The sequence below is a fragment of the Leopardus geoffroyi genome, chromosome A2 (genome assembly GCF_018350155.1).
Source record: "Leopardus geoffroyi isolate Oge1 chromosome A2, O.geoffroyi_Oge1_pat1.0, whole genome shotgun sequence".
Classification (NCBI taxonomy): domain Eukaryota; kingdom Metazoa; phylum Chordata; class Mammalia; order Carnivora; family Felidae; genus Leopardus; species Leopardus geoffroyi.
The window spans coordinates 101,369,733-101,387,775 of NC_059331.1; the positions used below are offsets into that span (position 1 = coordinate 101,369,733).

General features: G+C 41.5%; 1 protein-coding gene across 1 annotated transcript in view; it reads right to left on the reverse strand.

Annotated features, from left to right (window-relative positions):
* COL28A1 (collagen type XXVIII alpha 1 chain) overlaps positions 1–18,043 on the reverse strand; it is a 176,010-nt gene that overhangs the window by 14,571 nt on the left and 143,396 nt on the right. The window contains exons 28-33 of the mRNA XM_045494881.1: positions 12,797–12,865; positions 12,172–12,252; positions 12,047–12,082; positions 5,905–5,941; positions 3,725–4,279; positions 1,359–1,516 (exon numbers count right to left, since the gene is read on the reverse strand). Coding sequence (XP_045350837.1) covers positions 1,359–1,516; positions 3,725–4,279; positions 5,905–5,941; positions 12,047–12,082; positions 12,172–12,252; positions 12,797–12,865 — 936 coding nt within the window. The remainder of the gene's footprint in view (positions 1–1,358; positions 1,517–3,724; positions 4,280–5,904; positions 5,942–12,046; positions 12,083–12,171; positions 12,253–12,796; positions 12,866–18,043) is intronic.

Sequence of the window (18,043 nt, forward strand, 5' to 3'; positions counted from 1 at the left end):
GCTTGTGCACTTCAAAGGCAGGGCTGAGTAATTGCAAAAGAGATCAAATGACATGCAGAACCAAAAATAAATAAGTAAATAATTTTACTATGTGGCCCTTTACAGAATTTGCTGACCCCTGATATAGACCATATGGTATAAATGTGTATGTGAATTTCAATCTGCAATCCAGGGGCACTCTATTGCTCTCACTGGAATTACTCATCTTGGAGTCAGTCAGTATTTAATCAAATAAAAATATATTAGAGACTTTTATACCCTTTTTTGAACAGAGTATAAAAATCCAGTGAGTCCTATAGTCTGTCCCCTTAGGAATGGCAACCTAGGCCATCTGAATGGTTCTGGGTCCAGCTAGTAATCTGGAGGTTTCTCAGGGCCTTAGTCCAACTAGATAGTTAATTGAATCCTGATGCTAGAATATTACTGCATTTGCTAGTAATGAATATTTCATGTCCTTTCATTAAAGCACAGCACAGGGACTTCACTGAGCTCACAGAATAGGGGTATGACACCTGTGTGCCTCTTGCTAGGAGACGTCCATATGTGTGGTAGGGATCAGTCAGCCCTGCTTCGATTGTAACTTGGTGGGGAAGAGACCACAGCACTCCTTTACCAGTAATTATGGCAGGCTCTCTAATTTTCACCTAAAAGAACCTAACAGCTATTGCTCCTGACCTGATTGGCTGAGGTCAGTGCCCAGAAGCTTGCTATGGGGATTGTCATATTTGTCTCAGCACATTCAGGGGGCAGTTCTTTCTCGCACATGTGATTGAGGAACTCTGAAACAGAGCATCCACCTTGTACCATAGAGATGCTTAGCCTCCCACCCCATCCCCACTCTGAGCACAGGAGGTGGAAGCTAAATGAGCAAGAGCAGGGCTTGGATCATGGAAAATGGCAGGTTGAGCATGTGCACACGTAGAAGAAACTTGCGAGGATGCAGAGTGGGGAGCATATACACAGAAGGATGAGGGGGACTTGTGACCTGTATGAAAGGATCCACAGAGAAAGGCAACTGGGTGATTAAAATAGTGTAGTGTTAATCTGTCCTAGTAGTGTGCACGATTTCTTTGGTGGTAGCTGGGGTACACTACAAAAAGATTACTTGTAGCACTCAATAAATAATTACTTATAAAATATGGAAACATTTTAAAAAATCATATTCATGTTCACAAGCCCCAGAGCTATTTCAGAACCAGATATATGAAGACAAAAGTACTACTATTTATAGTCAAGGACCTGAAAATACATATCCCTCCCTCAGTTGATTCTTGCCACTGCAGGGCAAGATGGTCTTTGATGTTAAGCAGAATACACAATTTTAAGCTAGGCACAAATTAGGCATGACAGTTACTCACAGACTCTGAAATTTCTTCCTGAGGCTCTGGAGTGGATCCACCAAGTTCTTCCTCTGATATCCCCAACCCAGGTTGAAGTAGTGGAGAACCCAAAACTTGAATGAGGTAGGAATCAAAATCCTCACACTTCTTTTTAAACACTTTTTGCTTCAGGGTGTCTTTTAAAAGAGAAGTATAAAAGGGGGGGAAAGTGGGAACAAAAAATGTTTAAAGAGATCTTCCACACTTTGCTTAAAATAAACAGACATTTTCACATCACTTGAAGTCAACTGCTTGGTGAACTAAGTTTTAAAGCATTTGGGCCTCACCTATAAGAGGACATCTAAAATAATTCAATTTGGGGTGCCTGGGTGGCTCAGTCTGTTAAGCCCAACTCTTCATATTGGCTCAGGTTATGATCTCATGATTCGTGGGTTTGAGCCTCACATGGACCTCTGTGCTGGCAGTGTGGAGCCTGCTTAGGATTCTCTTCCTCTCTCTCTAATTTTTTTTTTTCATGTTTATTTATTTTTGAGACAGGGAGAGACAGAGCACAAGTGGGGGAGAGGCAGAGAGAGAGGGAGACACAGAATCCCAAGCAGGCTCCAGGCTCTGAGCTGTCAGCACAGAGCCCCATGCAGGGCTTGAACTTGCAAACCACGAAATCATGACCTGAGCTGAAGTCTAATTCTTAACCGACTGAGCCACCCAGGCGCCCCTCTCTCCCTCTCTCTTGCTACCCCTCCCCGATTTGCACTGTTTCTCTCAAAACAAATAAACTTTCAAAAATAATAAGATAAAATAATTCAATTTAATTTAATAACATACAACAACCTAAAGTACACAAAAGGATGACTTAAATCCTTGCTATCCAAAGCATCAGTTAGCTGAACTATTCTGTGGAAGGGGCAAGTTCTACCCATAAGAAGTATAATAGCCAGTCATCTCTGGTCTAGTTTTAGGGATAGCAAAAGGCCAGCCAGTCCAAAAATATGTCCCTCATTGGCTGGAATGAAGTCTAACTCCTTTGGTTAAGATGATAAAGTTCTTAATTATCAAAACGTAATATGTCTGAAATGTGTAATATTTATGGCCATTCTAACACATTAATAGCCCAGTGAGATTGACTATGTCAGATAAACCCACCAGTCACCCTGCAGTGTGTATTAAGGAAATGAAACCCCAGGTTCGAAAGGCCTAGAGAAAGGGAGAAAGTGAAAGTAAGAAGGTTCTGAGTGAGGCATGCTATTCTTCTGGTGAGCTATGCTAGGACCCAGAGTAGGCCAGGAGCAGCATGAGGCAAAGAAAGTCTGTGTTAGGCCACGTCAGACCCCGTTCCAAGATGGGTGGAGAAGGAAAGAGGGAGCCAAACCTAAGACTGCAAACAGATTAAGCATATGTTTTACTTACTTCCTAAGCTGGAATGAGTTATCAGTTTCCAAAGAATTGGAATATTGCTTGTAAAACAATACTGACCCTACTGCAATTGTAGATGAGTTAGTGTCTTAGAATGACTCACTGGAAAATATCAGTTCATGTGAAAGAGTAAAGTAATAGAGGGAAGCCCATCAGAGTAGCATGATGAATATTCACAATGTTGTACTTTGAGATAAACTCCTGGGGCACATGGGTGGCTCAGTTCGTTAAGCATCCAACTCTTGATATTGGTTCAGTTCATGATCTCATGGTTTTTGAGATCGAGCCCCACATCAGGCTCTGCACTGACAGCATGGAGCCTGCTAGGGATTCTCTCTCTCTCTCTCTCTCTCTCTCCCTCTCCCTCTCCCTCTCCCTCTCTCCTCCCCATCTCTCAAATAAATAAACTTAAAAAAAAAGATAAACTCCTGATATCCACCTGTTTATTCTTCATTATCTTCATATTTTGTTAAGAGCAGAGAATAGGAAATAGAACAGAGACTAGAATAGAATAATCCCAGTTATTGTATTTCTCATCTCTTTAGATTACCATAACTTTTTTTCATTCCCCGTGTACTTCTTAATTCACTTTGCTTCCATGGTTATTTTCTGCCTTGCTATTGGCTTACTGCATCTCTTATGCAAGTTAGGTAACTTTTTGAACATTACCTTAGAATATCCCCAATCCTACTCTTTCTTTTTAACCATATCCTCAACCATGATAGCTCAGTTAACAAACTCCAAGGCCAAGTCAGCACTTATTCCAAATGAATAAAGACAAGAGATTATACTCTCTAAACTGGATTGATGCTAAATGTGTTTTACCTTCCGGAGTTTGTTTATGTGTTCAATTAAATGTTGGTGTAAGCCTCATCAGCCTCCTACCGATTTCCATTTTTGGTCAGAATAATCCAGTGATGTGGTACTTGGAACAATAACATCAACTCCTTTCACCTGATACTGAGTCTTACCTTGCAGGGTAATGAAGTCATCAAACTGATAAACGTGCTCACTATCTGGGTCAGTAGCAATCAGATTCATTTCTTTGTGGAACATTTCGAAGTTGGGGTCATTTTTCTTCACTACCCCAATCACAAATATTTCCACATTGATGTCACTGGCTTTCTTCACCACCTCTGTCAGATTCTTTTCATCTCGGATATCTGTCTGCCCATCAGTGATGACCAAGGCCACCTTCTTTACACCTGGCCTTGCGGCTTCAAACATGTGGTTGGCTTCATGGAGCGCTGTGGCCGTGTAGGTGCCTTCCCCCAGATACTGCATGTTGTCCACAGCCAGCTTGAAGTCATCCTTGTTGGAGAACTGTGTCAAGTGGGCCACCTTCTCCACCTTATGACTATAGTTAATTATGCCGATGCGGGCCGTAGCTAGGTCCAGAGCAACCTGGTCAGACAGAGTCTTCACAAGATTTTTGATGATCTGGAAGTTCTCCAGCCCCACGCTTTCAGAGCTGTCGATCACAAACAGCAGTTCTAGAGGAGTCTCTCTGCATTTGGGCCCACAACCTAAAAGATGCATGTTGAGGTAGAAACATTGCATGAATGAAAATCAAAACTTACTGATTGGTATGAGAGAGGGGCAGGGATGAACCAGAGACCTGGATTATTACTTTCCTTCTCTGTAAGTGTTAACATAGCTAACAACTGTCCCCCTCTGGTTTCTATATCTGACTTAAAAAAAAATAGTATACTGCAAAAACAACCCCACAAACCCCCCCACCACCAAAACACCATAGAAGATAAAATAACAAACAGCTATGTGCCAATTTCTCCGATTAAAAAAATACATTTTTAAAAGAGACAGCATCCCTGTGTATGCCTTCCTGATGACATTCTTCTCCCTCTTCCTAAGAGATCACCCTATCCTCAGTTTGCTCTTTATCCTTCCAGCATTTGTATTGAAACTGAATCTGAAAGCTACTATTTTAGTCTTCAATCATATCCTTCTGTGAGATTTGCTATTTGCTCATTAGCATGAGCAGTGGGTAAAGTGATGGATTGAAAACGTTTAATTGTGGGGGAGGGATTAGGACCTGTAACTGTTCACAAGAATAGCTGTCCCCAGCTACTCAAGTTTATGTCTCGACTCACTCACAGTGACCACTAAGCTGGATCAGTGAGGCCAACAGTGCATCCATACTATGAAACCTTTTAAGGAGAATGATCTCAGAATGCTGGTCAATAAACACCTTCTATTTAGGGTTTACCATTCAAAGCAATCGTTAGAGACACCAGGAAATAAGAACTATCAGGGCTCCATTGGTTTATTCATATCCTCAGGTTGCCCAACAACCCTACCACAAAAAATCATGAGGAAACTTGGTGTTATATTTACAGGGCTTCTAAAACTCAGAAGCCACGTCTAAATTGGCCTGTCACCATACAGAGTCCCAAGTGGGTTCTTAAAGCCCAGAGGTCTTTTGGGGGACAAGCCAGTTCAGGGGTTCTCTGTAAGGAAAAACAAAGACGTTTCTGCCTCTGTCTGTTTGAAACACACAAGTTTCTCTTATCTTCATTAGTCTATTAATCTCTTGCCTTTTGGCTAATCTCTTTTCTTCCTCTTTCTGCTAATTCTATTTTAAGTCAATCATATTTAGCCATAGAAGCATTTAGATGGAGCTCTGAAGCAAGATGACCTCCTGACTCTGTCGGCCTGCCTCTGAAATGAAATGCGCTCTAGAAATAGTGCTTAAAACTCCACTCAGAGAGACTTCTTGCTTCAGGAAAAACACAGACAATATAATCACCAGCCAGGCTGGATTCAAATACTAGTTAGGCCCCTGTGGTTATATTTCTTTTGTTGTTTTTTCCTTCCCAAGCTCAGGTAAATGTCACTGATTACAAATGAGCTCTGTGCTCACAAAAGGCCTGGCTGCCCACAGACTCCAGGGCCAGTATCTTCACTCTTCTGAACCACCCTGGGAAGATGATTTCTTTTTTTAAATCAGGATTCCTATAGCCTCTCTCACTGCTTCTTGCCATTTCTCATTGACTTTTCAAAAGAGCTTCAAACGTTCCCATGAGCTGTATCATCTACATCTCCGGGTGACCACATTTATCTTGACCAATACAGAACATAGTAGGGTTGGTACTTTAAAGTGATGATTCTCTTCTTGACAGTCAAATCTTACCACATATCTCAAAAATAATTTTGATAATTTCTTCTTTCTGGAGGACAAAAGGAAAATGTATTAATTATATGACCATAATATTTCTTCCTATAGTCCTAAAAGCTATGTCTTACTACAGTCAGCATTGGTCTGTTTCCTTTTATTCTTTCACCAAAGGAAATAAATAGCACAGGGGTTAAAAGTTGGCCACAATATATCACAACTGAAATGCGTTTGCATTGTGAAATGTCATAGCTCAGATTTTCACAGTTCAGATTGTGGCTTAGCATTTATCAGCTGTGTGACCTTGGACATAGATGACCTAACAGTATCTGTGTCTCAGGGCCGTGGTGGAGATCGAATGAGGCTATGCACACAGAACTCCTAGGATAGGGTCTAGCGCCATAAGGTACCGCTTACAAGGTGCGGGCAATGCGTGCAATCAGTTACACAATTTAACCCACACGTGCTGAGCAACCAAGACAAGTACTGGGGCCAAAAGAGAATTCATTCTACACTGTATTCCCTCTTTCTTTTCTCTACCGCTGTCCAGTTTTGCAAGTCTCCTTCCCAGCTTCCCAATACTTTGACTTTGGCACTTCCATGAAGTGTCCCCATGTTCCTGAATGCCCCTGGTCCTGCAGCCATCAGCCCCAGCAAAAGAGCCTGGGATGAGGTGGGTAGTAGAAATAAAGCTGCCAATGCTCTGCCCTGAGCAGCACGTTTACGAATAACTGGGATGACGCGACAGAAGGCAGAATTCTATATTTGCCGAAGACAGGAAGGTGACAGGAATGATTAACTTAATAGAAGCCCAGAAAATCTCAACAGGAAGGAGGCATGAACCTGATCTAAGAAGATAAAAATTTAACAGTTGCAAAGTAAAGTTTTGAAGAAAAAAATCTATACTGACAGAATTGGGGTAAAGATGACATCGTTGGTGATGTGACTTAACAGAAACACGTATGGAAAATATTCGGGGCACTTTAATTTAATTGTATTTTTAATTTAAATTGAGTAAAAGCCAATAATTCCAGTGGCTATTTAAAAAGAACTCCCAGATACAATATTATAAAATTATATAAAATGAGGAAGTCATCAACATCACTGATATCTCTTTCGAGGGGGGTGGGGGCTTGTCATATTTTAGCACATTTAGAGAGGCATTTAATAAATCTGAAACCAGGACATGTCTAGAAAAGGCAAATGTCTATATTTATATATTTGTATAATGTATTTGGAAAGGGGAAATATATGTATTTATGTTCAATTTTTTACAAGTGGAGAAAATACTTGACACCAAGTTTATGATTATAGTTTTTCACTTAACATTATTGCATAATTAATTTCCCATATTATTAAGTATTCTGAAAAACTTGAGGGGCACCTGGGTGGCTCAGTCAGTTAAGCATCTGACTTTGGCTTAGGCCATGATCTCACAGTCTGTGGGTTTGAGCCCCGCGTCAGGCTCTGTGCTGACAGCTCAGAGCCTGAAGCTTGCTTTGGATTCTGTGTCTCCCTCTCTCTCTGCCCCTTCCCTGCTCCCACTCTGTCTGTCTCTCAAAAATGAATAAACATTTTAAAAAATTTAAAAAAATTGATTACTGAAGTCAGATGCACGACCATTTAAGGTTCTTGATTCATCCTGCCAAAGTGACATTCAGAAAAGTTGTAACAGACACCGCTAACAGCAGTCTATAAGAAAAACTGTTTTATTTTAGACACAAAATACTGGTTATTACTATTACATAATCTTTGCCATTTGATAGAACAAGAATTTGCAGTATTTTAAACTATACTTATGCAATTCTCAGTGAGGCTAAATTTTATTTCATAAGCATGTTTCCAAGTTGTATCCTCGTGTGCAAATTCTTTGTATGTTTTTTGTCCATTATTTTCTATTAAAATCTTTCTCTTTCACTGATTTATAAGAATAATTTATATATCAAAGTTGCATTCTAATGCTTTTCATTGTGCTTTTATGTCATAACTGGGTCTAAAATGCTTTAAGTACTCACATATATCAATATTTTCCTCCTATTCTTTGCTTTTACGTGACTAAAATTGTTTTATTTTTTTCTACTCAAATTGCCCAATGACTACTTTGGCTATTTTTGCCAATGATGAAGCCATGAAATTTATATCCATCAAAAGATTCATAGTACTTCTTATTAGAAGTAGACAAATAAGTACTTTTGTAAGTGCTATGCTATTGGGTTGGAGCCAAAGAACCACGTTGGTCTGCTGGGATTTCCAGGGGTGGGAGCATGAGGGTGGGGTTGTGGTCCAGGGAGGTAGATTGTGAGCAGGTTGGGGTAGGAAATGGTGGCAGGGTAGAGGGGTTGGGGGAGGAGGAGGTGGGGGAAGAACATTCCAGGCAGGGGGCAAAGTACACAAAGCACAGTGCATTACAGTACTTGAGTAAACTTAGGACTCAGGGTACATGGCAGAAAGGATGACAGGAAATGTGGAAGACAGATGAACTCTAGAAGGTCTGTGTGTCATGTTGAAGGGTGTGAATTTTATCCTGGGCAGCTAGAAGACACATGGTCCCTAGGCAGAGAAGAGATCTGATCACATTTTACTTTAAAAAGGTGATCATGGCAGCCAGTGGAGGGGGTTGAGGTTCCTAAATAGTTCAGGGGAAAAAGTGACACCAGAAAGCAGCAGTGGCAGTGGATGGGTAGGAGGGGCTGGCTTGGAGGGACCTTTCAGAGGGAAAATGAAGGGGGTTGGTGAGTAATTGGAAGAAAGGGTGAGGAAAAGGAGTCTCAAAGGAAACAAATGGTGATGGCACACTCTCAGAGGTAGGGAAGAATGGACTAGGCAGGATGGGAGCTAATGAAGATCACCGGGCTCAGCTTGGGCCTGGCTGGGTCTGATGCATCGAGGGGACATGTGGCTGGAGATGTCCAGTAGGCAGTGAGATGTAAGGTCTGGTGCTCAAGAGAGCAGTTCAAACTGGAGGCGGATTTAAGAAAAGCCAGTGTACAGCTGACTGTTGATGGCAGATGAGATTTCATGGAGCAGAGGCTTTCAGTCTTTTTTAAACTAGTGTATCCCCATACCCCCATTTGTTAAACATATTCTTTTCCATGTTTATAATCTAAAGATAATATTTTTTCACCCTCCATCCAACTTTACTATGATATTACATTAGCCTTTTCAAACTACAACCCCCCCCCCATCCCCCGCCTTCCTTTCATGGCTATCCCTTCCTGAGAGTTTAAAGACCAGGAGAGAGAAGACTGAGGGCAGACACTGAGAAACGCGAACATGTAAGGGACAGGTAGAGAAATAGTCTTTCTGAAGCAATTTTTGGCATGAAGTATTAAAACATCGAACTCTGCCATTGGTATTTGCCTCTTAAAAGAGTAGTTTGCTAATCTGGATGAATCTACAACTGACAGCTGTTTGGGGATATATTTGGTCAGGGAGAGAGCGTGGGTGGGAAGAAGAAAGAGGCCTTCTAAGAGCAGCATTTGTGGGGGAGCAGACTAGATTTGGTACCAGACAAGCCATCTCTGGCTACAAGGGTTCTGCTACTTGTTAGCAAGGTGACTTCAGGCATATGGCTCAAACTTTCTATCTGACTTAGCATGTCTTTCATTGAAGTATAGACAACAGTACCTCACGGGGCTATCATATGGATTAACATGGAGTCTTGGGCAAGAGAGGGTTGTGGCCTACAGTCTGTCCCCTTCTCATTGCACCCTCTCCCCACAAGTTCTGCGCTGCATGGGACCTGGGCCAGCATTCATGTAGTGAACACAGTCCTCAATTCTGAGCTCTGTCCAAATTCCCTGAAAACACTTTCCCCTTGCCCACCTTTTGGGTGGACCCATGCATACAGGTCAGTGCTGTCAGCTTTCCAAATGGGCCATTTAGGCAGGCAATTCTGGGATCCTGTGTGTCTAGAGTGTAATATGGGGGGGGGGCATGAGCTCAGGGTGGTCACTCTTGTTGGCCCTGAGGACTCCTCACCCAGGAAAGGGTATAGCTGAAGAAGTACTAAAGGTCCAGAGTGGGCCCTCTAAGGAGCCCCCAGGCATCTTACCCAGTAAGGGTGGTACTGATGTGAAGGAGCCTACACAGTACCAGTCACATACTAGATTTGCACTTAATGAAAATTCTCTCTTCCTTCATTCATCCTTCCCTGCTAGGCCCTTTTCTAGAATCTAGAAAGCCAAATCAGCAGAATGACACCCCCATTTCTAAGATCTCTGCCTCTTGGTTCAAAATCTTCTGCTCAATGGGAATGCAAGCTGGTGCAGCCACTCTGGAGAACAGTATGGAGGTTCCTCAAAAAACTAATTTTAGAACTACCCGATGACCCAGCAATTGCACTACTAGGCACTTATCCATGGGATACAGGTGTGCTGTTTCGAAGGGACACATGCACCCCCATGTTTACAGAAGCACTATCAACAACAGCCAAAGTATGGAAAGAGACCAAATGTCCATCGATGGATGAATGGATAAAGAAGATGTGGCATATATATACAATGGAGTAATACTCGGCAATCAAAAAGAATGAAATCTCCAGTTCCATCCATTTGCAGCTATGTGGATGGAACTGGAGGGTATTATGCTAAGTGAAATTAGTCAGAGAAAGACAAGTATCCTATGACTTCACTCATATGAGGACTTTAAGAGACAAAACAGATGAACATAAGGGAAGGGAAACAAAAATAATATAAAAACAGGGAGGGGGACAAAACAGAAGAGACTCATAAATATGGAGAACAAACTGAGGGTTACGGGAGGGGTTGTGAGAGGGGGGGGGATGGGCTAAATGGGTAAGGGGTACTAAGGAGTGAACTCCTGAAATCATTGTTTCACTATATGCTAATTTGGATGTAAATTTTAAAAAATTAAAAATAAAATAAAAAAAAAATTAAAAAAAATTTCTGCTCAGGAGATAAAAGCCTAACTTGGCCCCAAGCATCACCATACATCATTTCCTCTGCTCAGGATCCACACATCTACTCCTATCATAGCATTTATCAAACTGCAGGTGAACATCGTTTGCTTGTCTTTCTTTCTAATGGGCTGTGAGCTCCTTGAGTTCAGAGACAGAATCTTTTATTCTCGACAATTCCCCTGGCACCTACGTCAGAGCCTGACTCAGAATACATGCCCAATAAATGTCGGTGAAATGAGAGAACAAATGAATGGATGAAGGAAGCCAGGCCCTCTCCCCATGTTGGGATAGGAGGGAGGGTATAAACCAATGGGGAATGTTCCTCTGGGGATTTGACATACATTCTCCCTGCTACTCTGGGGGAGGCATTGATGTGCACACAGCTGTTTCATGCCCATAGGCATCTGGGGGTGTCTGACTTGTGGTGAGGAAGAGCAAAGAGGAAAAGGCAAACAGGCCATAAAGAAAGTATGTGTTCTGTTTGTCATATGCCCAGCTCTCGTGTCTTACCATCACCACCTAAACTCCCACCCCCCTACACCTGGATTCACTTAGCACAGCAAATAGGGTCACTGTCCTCAGACCATGACCCACTGAACAATCAAAAAGAGGAAAAAAAAAAAAAAAAGAGAAGGTTCTTGTTGTTTCTCCACTCTAGGAGATGTAGTGCCTTCCAATGAGAAAGGAAGAAAAAGACTTTGCCACAGAATTTCTAAAACTTTCCCACCCCGTGGGACGTTAATGAGTCAGCTTTTTATTTGCAATGATTCGGGGAGAATAAGGAAAAGTTTGTTGTTGCCTCACAAGTTCTCTGGAATAAGTGAATCCGTACCTTAAAGTAGTCCCCATTTTGTGATGGCTGTTCTCGGAGTACTCCCTAAAGGAGCCAGTCAAGGAAACAGAACTCCCATTCCGGAACGTGAAGGATCACATAGATTAAAAGTTACCTGGTCGGGTGGCTTCTTTGAAACAGCTCACCGCCTTGTTACCATGTCTAGCAGGGGTCAGAGGGAAGTAGCAGCATATCCCCACGAGGCTGGGTAAGGGTTGCCTGGTGTTATTTCTCCCTCACGCTCAGATCAGTTACCTCATGCCCAGTCAACACTGGGCTTGTAGCAGTGATATTTAAAAAGCAACTGGAGCTCTGCGTCCAAAGAATTCATGCTTCTGAAGCTGAAACATGAATGTAATAATTTTGCAAATGTAAACCCTCAATTACCCTCTAGGATGGATACTCACAGTAAGTCCTGCGTCTCCCTTTGGTCCTTGTAACCCCTACTTAGTGGAAGAAGAGTAACAGTCAGTGTAGGTTGGAACAAGCTAACGTATAAAATTACACTAAGACTTTAAAAATCACTTCTTGCCTGTTTCCCTGGAGATCCGGGCTCCCCAATTTCACCTTTATCGCCTTTCTTTCCCATAGCGCCCCGTTCTCCATGCTCTCCCTTTGTAATATAGTGAAAAAATAAGTATAGAACGTAAATATTAAAGCCAAACTCTAAAATTTGGTTCGTTTGCAAGCGGCATCTCTTAAAGACCTGTGGGGCTTGTTGCTACAAATATACTACTGGAAAAAAATGGCAAGCATTATATTTATATCCCTCCCACCCCCCAGGTACCATAATCTAATTCATGATGAGCCGGGGGTCTCAAGGTGAGGAGATCTTGAGTTACTATCAGATCGGCTGGCTACCTTCGGGAAGTTCAACTATTATAACATTCTAACCAGGGTTATCCAGTGTTTTCTATGTGGTATGTTGTAAGGATTTGTTCCTTTATCAGCTGGCTTTTAAGGATGAAAAAATGAGATTTTATGAAGTAAGCATGTTTATAGTTAGGAAAGGAAATGCATAAGGAACTGCTTTCAAATGGATTGTTTCCTCTGAGAGCTGTCAGGATGAATGACCAGTAGAAGTGTTCTTCTAAAGTTTATGTTAAGCTGTTGAGATCCTAAACCTAAGCATTTCTCTAAGGCCCTGAAATGCTTACCTTCTGGCCAGGGAGGCCATGGCCTGTCATGCCTTTTGGCCCTGGAAAACCTTGAGGTCCTTGCTCCCCCTACACACAATATAAAGAAGGGATCATCCCATTAATTTCCCAAGATAACTCAGAAAATTCCTTGGGTCATATATACACTTGCAGTTTCAGAACAGCCTTATAACATTATCTAAATTGCAGGGGAGGGGTGCCTGGGTGGCTCAGTCAGTTAAGTGTCTGGCTCTTGATTTTGGCTCAAGTAGTGATCTCCTTAGTGAGTTTGAGCCCAGTGCATCGGGCTCTGCACTGACAGTGCAGAGCCTGCTTGGGATTCTCTGTCTTCTTTGCTCTGCTCTCTGTCCCTCCCTCTCCCCTCTCAAAAATAAATAAATAAGCATTTAAAAAAAAAACAAAACAAATTTGGAGGGGCCTATGTATGTCAGATGGGCTCAATTCTTTGCTAGGAAAAATTTAACTTCTGAATCTGGGGTAGAAGTCAAGGAGCTGATTTATAGCATTTGCCTATTTCTGTGTTGTAATTACTCCCACCTTGGCCAATTTCAAACTATGAACATTATATCAATCAGTTCACACATAACAAGCAGCTGTTATTTCAGTTGTGATATTAATGGTGATTTTTATAAACTTCTCTACATTTTTCTATATTTTTTGATAGGCTAAAAGCATTTATTATCTTAATAATGGAGGAAATGAGGATATAATAGCATCTCTACCCAATGAATGTCAAAGAGCTGTTTATATAATTACCATATACTGTTAGTTCCAGCCCTGATAATTTTTTACCATGAATCTATTTATCTAAATTTAGTACCTCCTTAATTCAGAAAATAAAAATGTATTCATTTCAAGGACTTTAACTGCCCCCTCCTGTACCTTAACATTATCTCCTGTCCCCTGCCCCCTGCTCCCTAAAGCACACAGATTTAAAGGGCTTTCATGATGTCGAGCATGAAACAGAATAACCCCTGTTCAGTATACAGTCATAGTTCTGATGCTGCTTAACTCTGAATCATTATTAGCAATGAGTCTGTGGCAAAGCTTTGTGGATTCTCCTGGTCAGGAGCTCCGGGGATTTCACCTGCTTACCTTGAATATCTTTCTCAAAGGTACACTGACCACACCTACTAGAACTGCTGAGATTCTTTTTTTTTTTTTTTTTTTAATATATGAAATTTATTGTCAAATTGGTTTCCATACAACACCCAGTGCTCATCCCAAAAGGTGCCCTCCTCAATACCCATCACCCACCCTCACCTCCCTCCCACCCCCCATCAACCCTCAGTTTGTTCTCAGTTTTTAACAGTTTCTTATGCTTTGGTTCTCTCCCACTCTAACCTCTTTTTTTTTTTTTCCTTCCCCTCCCCCATGGGTTTCTGTTAAGTTTCTCAAGATCCACATAAGAGTGAAACCATATGGTATCTGTCTTTCTCTGTATGGCTTATTTCACTTAGCATCACACTTTCCAGTTCCATCCACGTTGCTACAAAAGGCCATATTTCATTTTTTCTCATTGCCACGTAGTATTCCATTGTGTATATAAACCACAATTTCTTTATCCATTCACCAGTTGATGGACATTTAGGCTCTTTCCATAATTTGGCTATTGTTGAGAGTGCTGCTATAAACATTGGGGTACAAGTGCCCCTATGCATCAGTACTCCTGTATCCCTTGGATAAATTCCTAGCAGTAGAACTGCTGAGATTCTTAATGAAAACCTCAGACTATGAAATGAGAATCAAGGATAGGGGTAGGAGTAAAATATGCATTTTGCCATGGCCTTCTAGGACTTGAGAGCCACTGCTCCAGAAGGCCAGATAGCTTGCTTGAAGACCATTGTAACTTTGAGTATTGGCATTCCTCAGCCCCCCTTCCTAGCTCATTGGCTTTCACGCTTTTTAAAATCAACAGAACCCTTTCTTTCAAAAAGTATTAATAATGAAATATTTCAGACATATAAAATTTATACTGAAGAAGGCAAACACTCACCTATATACCACCATATTAAAAAATGAAATGGTGCAGATAGCACTGAACCCCTGATGTACCCAATCCCATGCTCTTAACAAGAGGGGAAATCTTTTCTGAAACTGACATGCATCACTCATATCCATGTTTTTATGCTTTAACTACATATATATTCTAAGACAATGGATAATATTTAACATTTTAAACTTCAAATAAGTGATATATTTATGCTTTCAATTGTATTCTAAAACTTTTTAAAGCTTGGTTATTTATTTTGAGAGAGAGTGTGTGTGCTTGGGGAAGGAGCAGAGAGAGAGAATCCCAAGTAGGCTCCACACTGTCAGTGCAGAGCCCGACATGGGGTTCACATACACAAACCATGAGATCATGACCTGAGCCAGAACGAAGAATGGGATGCTTAACCGACTGAGCCACTCAGGCACCCCACATCCAGTTTTTCTTAAAAAAATTTTTTTAACGTTTATTTATTTTTTGAGAGAGAGACACACACACACACACACATACACACACAGTGTGAGCGGGGGAGGGGCAGAGACAGTGGGAGTCACAGAATCCAAAGCAGGCTCCAGGCTCTGAGCTGTCAGCACAGAGCCCGATGTGGGGCTTGAACTCATGAACCACTAGGTCATGACTTGAGCTGAAGTTGGATGCTCAACTGAGCCACCCAGGAGCCCCTCCAATTTTTATTTTAAATATCAGCATTATCTGTTGGAAATTTGTCTGTGTACCTATACATAGTTCTAGTTTGTTAATTTTCTCTGCTGTACAGTACGCCATTAAATAACTTGACTATAATTTATTCATTATCCTAGTGATGGATATGGTTGTTTCCAATATTTCCCAGTTACAAATAACACTTCAATAAATACGCTCTTATATATCTTTGCATACTTGTACATATCCCTAAAAGGGAACCTTTTCATTAAAACAAATCTTATATAGAGGGTACAAAATAAGATGAATATAATTGGAGACTCCTTTTGAAATGCGCAACTTTTGTTGGACCCAAGACTTGGCTAAACTTCTAGGTCCTTTTCATCTCTGCCATGTATTTCTAAATGCAAGGCAGGTATGGGGTTACAGTTTTGCCTCCTCAATTCATCTCCAGAGGACTTAGACCAAGTTCCTTACAAAGGTCAGATTGCAGAGAACTCATCTGCTGAAGGTCTTTTTCATCTTGGTAACTGTTGAGCCAAGCACAGTGCTATGGTAGAGTGGGCCCACAGTAAAGGCTTGTGCAGTATTGTGCATGGATGTCTCAGACCTGAGGACACCCACCCCAGAAGAAGGAGTGGTGCCTCTGTTCGTTCTGTTGGTTGCTTCAGTGGTGATAGGAGACAGGCAGAGATCGCTGGTCTTCTATACTCCGTTCACATTCAAGAGAGAATAGTCTTTTCTCACCCAGGAAATATGGTGGTATCGAGAGCCCCAGAACCTTGGATAGGGACTGGTGCCACTTAAATAAGCCTGAGACAGTAAATCCGCATTCAGATTCCAAGCTGGAGATTCAAGCAGGAGAAAGGAGAGGAGAAAAATCTGTTCTGTTTCCGAAGATTGCACAGCTAACACAGGTATGAAGAGGAATAGACAGGAATATGTGAAACACAGACCAACCTCATTACACTTGCTGAAAAACGTGCTCTAAGAGTGGATGTGCAGCCTCATCTTGAATATGAAGGGTAGAAGGGTCTATCTACATACAGACTGGGTGGCCAGCTCACAGAGTCATAGGCAGGGTGGTGGGAAGATGCCTGCCTGAGATTCTGCCATTCTCTGTTCTAATTAAAAAGAAAATAAGAACCAAAAGTTATATGAAGTGTATCATCTTAAGACAGGTGTGTCGGTAAGGGATACTTTGGCATAGATTAGTTTTCTCATATTTTTTTGTGGGCGTGAAGGAAGACATCTTTATTCGACCAGGTAACTGGTTGAAAGGTAGCTTGAGGGTGTCAGGAAGATGCTTGAGACCGCTGCAACCTGAGTTGGGAGGGAGGGGTTGTTCGGGAGGTTTCCTAGCCAGGTGGAAGGGGATTGAAGGCTCATGAGAGAACACTAGAAGATCTACAGTCGGCTTTGTCCCAGCCCTGAGGACAGAAGAGCGCGGAAAACACAGCAGCTAGGACTGGGATATGATAGCAAATTATCACTGGGAATTGCAGTAGATGAAGCGGGTCCAGAAAGAACTTGACACCTTTCTGACAATTATTCAGAATAATTATGTCTTTTACAACTTTTTGGATCCTATGATAGCTAATATAGATGTCCAATAGATGTTTATGACTAACTAGCTTCCTTTAAGAAATTACACAATTTCCTAGCAAACTTAAAAGCTACTGTGGCCTCACTGCCAAGCCCTGAGGGAAAAACCTCAAAGTAGCCTCTAATCACGTCAGGATCAGTTCCATGGTCAGGAATTTATTTTGCATTACTTCACATTATAGATATTTTATATGTAATTGTTAACACTGTAGCTATTCCAGGCAGCTGGGTTTCCCTATAAAGAGGCCCCTTTTTTCCCCCTTTTAATTATCAGTTTACCTTCAAAATACTTGAAATCTTCCTGTAACTTTCAGACTGTACTATCTGGCTAGCAGCAAGAAGACCTCTTAATTTGGCAGAGGTAAATGCTCTCCAGTCACCTGTGTTTTTCCTTACAAGTCTCAGGAAAATGATACACAATTATATCAGCCTGGATCAGATGCAACTACAGGAAAGAACCTGTCTATATGAAGGTGTCATTAAATCCAAATTTCAAACCCAGTTTCTCAACCACAATATCTCAGCCTTAGATTTTCATTGTTCAGATATTTAAGGTGCAGTAAGAAAAAAAAAATCAAACTCACGGATGATCAAAAACTATAAAATGAACTTCTGGCTTCCTTTTAGGGAAATTTCTAGAAACTAGAAAAGGCTGCTTTCATTTTTAAATCCACAGTAAAAAAAAAAAATGCTAACTAATCTATGAAAGCACAATTTTTTCTCAGAGCATCATAGACCTGTGGTTGCAGCACAGCCACCTAGCTCAAAATCTAAGGAAACAAAGGATCCTCTAAGGAGAGACAGGGCACAGGTAGTTACTTAGCTGCTGGAGACACCAGATGTCATACAAGCTGGTAAGAACTTAGTGAAAATTCTTAACCAATGGCTGAGTGTGGGCTAGTGTAAGAAGACAGGACCTCTGGGAGCTCCAGACGCAGGGGAATTTATACCCACTCTCTCATGAGCTCTTCGGCGGCCTCACCAGTGCTCAT